At 44.5% G+C, this 8808-nt stretch overlaps 1 protein-coding gene across 1 annotated transcript; it reads right to left on the bottom strand.

Annotated features, from left to right (window-relative positions):
* Window positions 1–1622: 1622 nt before the first annotated feature.
* On the bottom strand, window positions 1623–8575 carry LOC102370210 (olfactory receptor 2AP1-like). The gene is made up of 3 exons (XM_014526796.1): window positions 8534–8575; window positions 2774–2836; window positions 1623–2618 (listed from the first exon to the last, which is right to left on the bottom strand). Exons 1-3 carry the CDS (start codon window positions 8573–8575, stop codon window positions 1623–1625), a joined length of 1101 nt encoding a protein of 366 aa, XP_014382282.1.
* Window positions 8576–8808: the final 233 nt, after the last annotated feature.

Here is an 8808-nt window from a genome sequence, read left to right as displayed (position 1 = left end):
GCCAGACTATACTCTGGCTAGAAAGCCTACTGATGCAGATGAGTATGCCATATGCCATTAGCCTTCTTGGCAACAAGGGCACACTGTTGGCTCATATTCAGCTTATCGTCCAGTGTAACCTCCTGGCCCTTTTCTGCAGAGCTTCTGCCCAGTCAGTTAGCCCCCAGCCTGTACTGGTGCTGGACTTTGCACTTTTCCTTATTGCACCTCATAAGATTGCTTTTGGACCAATCCTCCAATTTATCTAGATCATGCTAAATCCTAGCCCTACCATCCAGTGTATCTACTACTACCCCCCAGCTTGATGTTATCTGCAAATTTCCAGAGGGTGCACGCTATGCCATCTTCCAAGTCGTTGATGAAGACCTTGAACAAAACTGGCACCAGGACCAACCCCTGGGCCTCTCCACTTGATACCTGCAGCCAGGCAATCCTCCAATTTATCTAGATCATGCTAAATCCTAGCCCTACCATCCAGTGTATCTACTACTACCCCCCAGCTTGATGTTATCTGCAAATTTCCAGAGGGTGCACGCTATGCCATCTTCCAAGTCGTTGATGAAGACCTTGAACAAAACTGGCACCAGGACCAACCCCTGGGCCTCTCCACTTGATACCTGCAGCCAGGTAGACATCAAGCCATTGATTACTACCCCCCGAGCCTGATGCTCCAGCCAGTTTTATGAACACCTTAGAGTCCATTCAGCCAAGCCCATACTTCCTTAGCTTGCCTGTGAGAATGTTGTGGAAGACAATATCCAAAGCCTTGCTAAAATCAAGGTACACCGTGTCCACTGGTCAGAGCCAGTCATCACATCATAGAAGGCAGTCAGGTTGGTCAGGTATGACTTGCCCCCGGTGAATCTCTGCTGACTGTTCCTCATTACCTCCTTCTCCTTCAAGTGCTTAGAAATGGATTTCTTGAGGATCTGCTCTATGATTTTGCTAGGGCCTGAGCTGAGGCTGACTGGTATGTAGTTGCTAAGACCCTCCTTTTTCCCTTTCTTAAATATGGGCACTATGTTTGCCCTTTTCCAGTCATTGGGGATCTCTCCTGATTGATATGAGTTTTTAAAGAGGAGGGTCAATGGCTCTGCAATCACATCAGCCAACTCCTCAGCACCCTTGGGTGCATCTTATCTTGCTCCATGAACTTGTATATGTCCAGCTTTTCAAAATAGTCTCTAACCTCTTTTGCCACTGTTGTCTGCTCACCTCCTCCCCAAACTATCCTGCCCAGTGCAGTAGTCTGGGAGCTGACCTTTCCTGTGAAGATGGAGGCAAAACAGTCGTTCAGCACTTCAACCTTTTCTGCATCCTTTGAAAAGCAGGTCAAAGAAACACTCGTATAGGATGGTTTAGATAGGGATCATTCTTCCCTGGATCGGGGGCTGAAAAGGATGAACTCCTGAGATCTATTCAAGACATACTTTTCAATGATTCTGTGATCCTTAAGAAGAACTCTTAAAATATCCTGAAGACGAATTCATAACCTCACACAACACAAGTATCAGCGCTGTTTTGGTAGAGAATCTAGGTGGCCACTGAATTCACATAGAAACAAAATGCCTAATGGTGTAGTAAAGCAGATGTCTTGAAGCAACCCAATTTTTATTTCTATTTCATTTGCACTGAAAACATGAACATAGGGAAGTCTGAGTTTCTTTGACAACACAGAATTTAGCAACAACTTTTGTCAGGGCCTCTTTTACCTCTTTGTTTCTCAAGCTGTATATGAAGGGGTTAATTAGGGGAGTGAGGACAGTGTAAAAGAAAGAGAATGCTTTATCCAAGTCTCTCAGGGTGTCCTTTTTTGGTACCATATACACAATAAATACGGTCCCATAAAATATTGTCACTACAGTGAGGTGGGAGGAGCAGGTGGAAAAAGCCTTTTGCCTCTTGGTGGTAGAACTGATTTTCAGGATGGTTGCGATGATACAGATGTAAGATGTCATTGTTAATAAAAATGGTGGAAAAGTCCATAAAGGAAGCAGAATGGCAGCTACAACTTCCAGCATGAATGTGTCGCTGCAGGAGAGTTTTACGATTGGGATAAAATCACAAAAGAAATGGTCCATTTCATTAGGGCCACAAAAAGTTAAGTTTAGCATTAAAAGTATTGTTATACTAATAGCCAGAAAACTACTTGTCCAGGACATGGCTGCTAGCTGTAAGCAGAATCGTCCATTCATAAGAGATGCATAATGCAGTGGTTTGCATATTGCCAAATACCGGTCATAAGACATTGCTGCTAGGAGATAGCATTCTGTACCTGACAATAAACCAAAGAAAAAATACTGTGTGAAGCATCCACTGAATGAAATGGTTTCATCTCCAGTCACAAAGCTTGCCAACATCCTGGGCAGAATGGATGAAGTGTAGCAGGTCTCCAAGCAGGATAAATTCCCCAGGAAAAAGTACATGGGGGTATGAAGATGGTGATCAACTACAATCAATACAAGGATGAGGATGTTCCCAACCATGGTCAGAATGTAGATTGCTAGAAACACTGGGAAAAGAAGAACTTGTATTTCTGAGATGTTCCTGAATCCCAGGAGGACGAATTCCCTGACTGCTGTTTGGTTTCCCCATTCTGTGCTCACTCCTGGGTGCACCTTGGAGACAGAACACAAAACCAGAAAAAAGATTATGAAGTGGGAAGATTTTATCGAAGTAGCAACCTGGGATTAGTTCTATAAACACACCACAATCCATATAATCAAAATGTTTCAGAAAGGCAACATGAATCTGGAGGAAAGATTTCAAGTACCTCATCTTTTATTTCATTGTCCGCGTTCAACTTGTAACCAGAAACCCCCAGAGTGCAGTAAAGCTGGGGATGAATGCAATAAAAGAATTATCCCCAAGATTTTGCAGCTAAAGTGCCCTGTTTTTTTGCAGCTAAATTTACCCCCTCTTTTCTTTTTGTTTTGTTTTCCATCTAAAACCTCTCCAGACAGATGCCAATTGCTGAGCTGTTGCATCAGAAGCTCATGCCAAATTTTTGCTGTACTTTCACTAAAGAGGAAATTATTATTGATTTTTTTTAACTGCCAATGCACAATAGAAATTAGGGAATAAGGCCAGGAATAAGTTTGAATAACTTTAACAAAGGTTTTCCAAGTGATTCAATAATATATGTATCCTGAGACAGAAGATGTGAATATTGTCCCATGTTCTAAGCTTGATGGTACCAAAGGAATTGGATAACTAAGGGGCTCTCCTACGGTATATAGTTCCTTTGTCATCTGTATACTCCATATTAATAATATGGTGCTCATGTCTCCTTTGATGTGCTCTAATGCACAGCAGAGTACTCAACATAAATTATTAATAAGAATGTAATAAATCATCATTCATATCAAATGATAAATTCCACTGTCTGCCTCAAACTGCATGAAGACGAGCCTAGTCTAGGCCCAATATCGGGAGCATCTGAAATGGGAACTCTAGAAAGAGCTAAGACCTAGTGCAGTAGTTTGTAACCCTTTAGAGTCATGGCACCTATCCACAATATTTTTTATTTCACAGTACGGTCGTTCAGAGCCAGTTACCTAGAGGTAGAGGAGGTAGCGTGTGTAGACGCACACTGCACTCACATGCAGCTGCCTGAAAACAGAAAGCTACACATTTATGGATCCTGACATAGTTTATATAATCACTGCATTTGAGCAGCACATCACCGAGCTATATAAATGGTGGCATTTCCATCAGTAAGGTCTCTAATTAAAGCTGTCCTATAGTGTTGGGAACTAAGCTACTGTTTTTATGTGAAGAGCAAGACAATCCACTGAGTTCAGGTTACAAAAGCTAATGAGTGAATGGTAATTTCTCATCAATTAAGAGCTTTTAATAGTTAAACTGAGTCCCTGAAATTTTATTTAATTTTATTTTTACGAATTCCTCGTTGCAACCCATCAAAGCTGTGGGTAATCTTTATGTATTCAAAGCCTTGTTTTAATTATACCCAGTGTAATTCTTCTCCTCCCCACCCAAAATAAGACTGCATTTAGTTAAGAAACCAAACAAGCTTGATGAACCAAACAAAGTGTTTCATGTCATAGTGCAACTTTTGTATTCTGAGACCTGCATGTCCAGCATCACAGATCAATGGTCTGTTATCATGTACTGTCCTTTGGCTTAAATGTACTGCCGATTCTTTGCTTTGAATAATTAATTTGTCTTATAATCAGAGAAATTTGGTTAGCTATGTTAATCTGAACTCAGGAAGAGCTAGGGTGGATTTGAACCTTATAGATTAACTAAGGCAGAGATGTATAGTGTAGTCTTTTCTGAGTCAGAGATCACTTTGTCAAATGCTGAGCACATGACATCTGATGAAGTGAGCTTAGACTCACAAAGAAGTAGTCTCAGAAAATGTGGCTTCGTAAAACATAAAATAGTTGGTGGAAATTCCTGGGATCCAATAAACATCACTTTGTCCTTGTCTATCAGGCATTTTTTTTTCCATATAGAAACCAGCCTGGTTCCCTGTTTGGCTGTTTGCAGATCCTAAGGTTTTCTGTTTTCATGACCTAGATCTGGGGTACTGCACAAAGGCTAGGGACACCGCACTTCCTAGGTGCTGTGTGGGACTTATAATGTTTAGGAAATCTGGGTTAGCTTCTAGTGTCACATTCAAGGGTGTCCTTTAGTCCTGAACCTCTCCCCACCACCTGCTGCTTGACCACTGAGAACAAGCTGAATTTTATTTAAGAGAAATCTTGTTATTCCCATCTCCCTCAGCTCTACCCATTTCATCCGTCCCTTGCCAGCTTCAGCAGAGAAGATTTTGACAGCTTACAGCATCAAGGTCTTGTCTAGTTTGTGTTACACTGATGTGGTCCTCACCTTCATAGGAAAGAAGAGCCTGGAACTGCCACAACAGACAATCAGTAAGATATAATAATCAGTATGTCGCAGGGCACCTCAGTGCCTGCTCCTGGGGAGTAGAAACTGCCAGGGAGAGCGAGCCCTGGCAGAACATAACCACAGCTGCGGGTTGCCAGGGCAACTAAGGAGAGCCAGCTGCCTGTAGGAGGCAGGGCCTGGCCCTTATAAAGCCCAGGGCTGAGGCCAGGCTGGTGGTTCCCTGCCAGCAGCCAGAGGGGCAGGAGCTTCTGCAGTTAGGGTGGGAGGACAAGCCTAACAGCAATTATAGCTTGCGAGAGCTCCAGAGGTGGGAGCAATGATATTGGGTTACAGCCAGGAGGCTTATATTGGTATGGCCCAGTGCCTTATCTTTGAGTTATAGCCAGGAGGCTCAAGTTTATGTTCAGGCTTTGATGTTACACCGGTGGTTTGGGTGAGGCTATAGGGGTTGGAGGAGGCCTCATAAAGGGGCCCCCATGGGAACCCCCATGGGAGTGGGGGGGCCCCAGCGCCTGAGGAGGGCGCAGTGTTCTCATAGGGACCTACAGAGGGTGGGACCCTGGCGCCAGTGAGGGCGCAGGTTTCTCAGGGGGAACCCTGGTGCCAGTGAAGGCGCAGCTTGCGGCGTGGAGCGCAACCAGTGGGTTGCAGGCGGGGAACATAGACCCCGGGTTGTGTGTGGGGTATGTAGACCCCAGCCCCAGAGAGGGGCAGATTTGAGACACCCCAGCGTGGGCATGATGAACCCCAGAGAGGGGGCCACATTATTAGGAAGCCCAGTAGGGGCACAGCAAGCCCCAGAGAGAGGGGGCCATATTAGGAAGCCCAGCGGGGGCACAGTGAGCCCCAGAGGGGGCGATATTATTGAGAAGCCCAGCGCGGGCATGCAAGGTCCCAGAAAAGGGGGACTATTGAGAAGCCCGAGACGGGCGTAGTGAGCCCGGCCGTAGGCTAGTGCGGCAACACCCCTCAGACAGAGGCAAGGTGCTGCGGTGGTCCCCGGCAAAAGGGGATAGCAGTGCGGTGAGCCGGGATCAGAGAGGGTAGCCGTGCGGTTGGCCTAAAGGACCGTAGACCCGCCAGAGGGTCCCTGAGCGGGACAACACTTTTAGAGAAGGCCCAGAGTGGGCTCGACGAGAGTCCCAGTGAGGGGCTGTGCATTGGGGAGAGCCCAGAGTGGGCTCGACTACAGAGGAGGCCCGGGAGAACGGGCATGTATCGTGACAGACCAACGTCTATCCCATCAGCGAGGCTTGGGGCGTGGTATTAGGGGCTGGTAGGAGCCACGCATAGCCCATAAGGCTAGGGTGCCTGGGGAGCACCCATCATACCGGGAGACCCCCAGGGGGTCCGGGAACACACGGGGACAGAGGTCCCAGCTATCCGTGCCCAGCAGGGAGTCGTAGGCAGCCTCCCAACTATACATAAACATCAAAGACGTGGCGGGCGAGAATTTGAGGGTTCCCTTAGGCCGACTTGGCACGGTGAGGGGGTCGTAAGGAGATCGCGGCCCTCCTGACGGACCCCGCCGTGACACGGTAAAAAAAATAAAAATAAAAAAACCCCAAGATTTTTTATATAAGTAAGAAAAAAAAATTAAGTGTCTGTTTATTGAGGTGGAAATATAAAAAGATAAGAAATATGAAAAGAAAAAAATTAACAACTAGATATGACCTGACCCTGCACTTTGCCTTAAATAGGCAAATTTTTCTTTAGGCCCTTTTGTCAGTTTTTTCATCAAAAACTTCTCAGTCCGCTCTATCCAGCTGCTGTCAACTGAGGGATTAAATCACCAAGTACCCAAGGACCGCTAGATAAAAAAAACATTACTTCTATAGCATCTCTTTAGTGCCAACTTTTATCTGACTATGTACATTCCTTTATTCAGTTCTTAGGGATGCATAAAACTTCCTCCTCCACAGGTACCTCTGTTTGACAGCTCAGTCATCAACCCTATTCCCATTATCTCTAGGAAGTATGTACAACCTTTCAGACATATAAATTCCTAATCCAATATCATCAGGTACTAGTCACTACTCCACCACAGCAGGAACATCACCTCAGTGCTACTAATAAATGGTGAATTCACTTTAAATGATGACAAAGCAGTACTTACTTCTACGGTTGGTACACTCAAAGCTTGAATTGCAGCCATCTCCTCTCAATTCAGCATCACATGCAGCTGGACATGACCCCGCAGACTGTGTTCTAACCCTGATTCTGACATGGACCTTGCATCTCTATGAGAGGAGTTCAATACATATATATATATATGGCTTGACTTCCAGACTTATAGCTTCTTTCCTTGTATCTAGTATCCAGTATCAGTATTGCTAACTATGTATTTATGCGTTTCCTAATCCACCAGCTACTCTTTATACAAGCAGTACTCTTTAATACTTCTGCTGATGAGTCCATGAAATGGCTGGGAAGTGACAGTGGCCGGTGTATTTATTTTCTCCATGGAACAAACAATTGTGTTAAAATGATGAAACTGCTAAACTGCATAGTGCTATTCTCAATGGAGTGCCTCCCCTTGCCCCCTAAAAAGCAAAATATCTAAAGTGTTAAAGAAAAACACACACACATAGCTCAAACCACAGAAGACAACTAATTGGGAGAAAAACACTTTGAATCTCAGAGGGAAACTTATTTGATGGTGCTAATAATGTGACATAACGCATTTGTGACAGTATAGAATAAGTGGCTGGGAATGTTATTAATTGCTTTTCCTATGAACACCATGCTGTATTTCAACCTGGTTTTGAATGTCACTTTGAGGACGGCTAAATGCTTTCATTGCAGAGCAGGAACCTGGCATGTAGTGGATAAACTGTTGGCTACATTCTGTTCCCATCTTGTGCCAGTAACTCATAGCCATGTAAGACTTGTATTGCTTAAGATGTGTGCAGAATTGAGGAACACCACCAGTATGTGAGCACTTTTGAACATGGAAAAGCAAGTAGTTATAAGTAATTTAGGAAACTGGCAACGTCCAGTGACCTTCCAGTTCACTGTCAGCTGATCTCCCACTGGGCTTGCAATTCACAAGGTATATGGGATGCTCCAGGAGGTGCTCTGCTATCTTCAAGATCTCACTCGTGTCTTTACTCAGATGGGATTTTCCTATTGCTTCAGTACAAGCAGTTCTCTTGTTGGACCGATTCTTTGGCTTCCTACATCATAACCCTCCAACATATAGGGCTCTTTTTTCAGTTGTGTTGTGGGATGTAATGACTCATTATGCATTTCACTGATAAATGATGTGGGAAGTTATCCAACATTAGTGTCCTCCAGATATTCATTATCATCTCCCTGATGAAGTTCTCATTCTTCTGCAATTTTTGCTTCAAGCACTAAGTTTAATAGAATGACTATACTCTGGCTGTTTCTCAGGAAACCAGCATATCTAGTCCAGCTGTTCATGTAGTGATGCACACAAACCCAGGAAAGTATTGTTCTATCAGCTGGGCCCTTATAGGATACAGTTCCAATATACACTTGGGAACTATTTCACAGCAGGTGGAGGGCTCTTGTACCATGGCTGTTACCCAAGAGTTATCCAACTTTGACCTTTTCAAGATGTTGCTGGCCTATTTCCTTCTGGCTACCACCTGTGGGAGATGGTTGGGTATTACAGGCAGAATAGTTTCCTTACCAGTAGGAGTGACTTCAGTTGGCACACCCAGATAATGGTCATGTCTATACAAGATGCTGTGTCACCATAGTGACAAGCTACAGCAATGTAGTTCGTCGCTATGGCAGTGTAGCATCTGCAGGCACAAGCCATGATGCCGCTGCTACTGCACAGTAGCAACAAACTACTGCAAGTAGCAACAAGCTACTGCACAAAAGGTTCAGAAATTATCCTTGTGGCATTGGGACTGTGTAGTACTAGCAGTTACTATACAGTCATTTAGTATTTGTTAAAGC

Source organism: Alligator sinensis, unplaced genomic scaffold, assembly GCF_000455745.1.
Source record: "Alligator sinensis unplaced genomic scaffold, ASM45574v1 scaffold1300_1, whole genome shotgun sequence".
NCBI lineage: Eukaryota > Metazoa > Chordata > Crocodylia > Alligatoridae > Alligator > Alligator sinensis.
The sequence above is the reverse complement of the archived record's forward strand: the minus strand, read 5'-3'. Positions and strand labels throughout refer to the sequence as shown.

Bases quoted from the DNA above. Each gene is read 5' to 3' on its own strand.
- LOC102370210 (XM_014526796.1), bottom strand. From the start codon at position 8,575: ATGACCATTATCTGGGTGTGCCAACTGAAGTCACTCCTACTG. The intron at 2,837-8,533 runs GTAAGGAAACTA...ATTCATCCCCAG, and splicing joins AACTGAAGTCACTCCTACTG to CTTTACTGCACTCTGGGGGT. The intron at 2,619-2,773 runs GTACTTGAAATC...TCTGTCTCCAAG, and splicing joins ACAATGAAATAAAAGATGAG to GTGCACCCAGGAGTGAGCAC.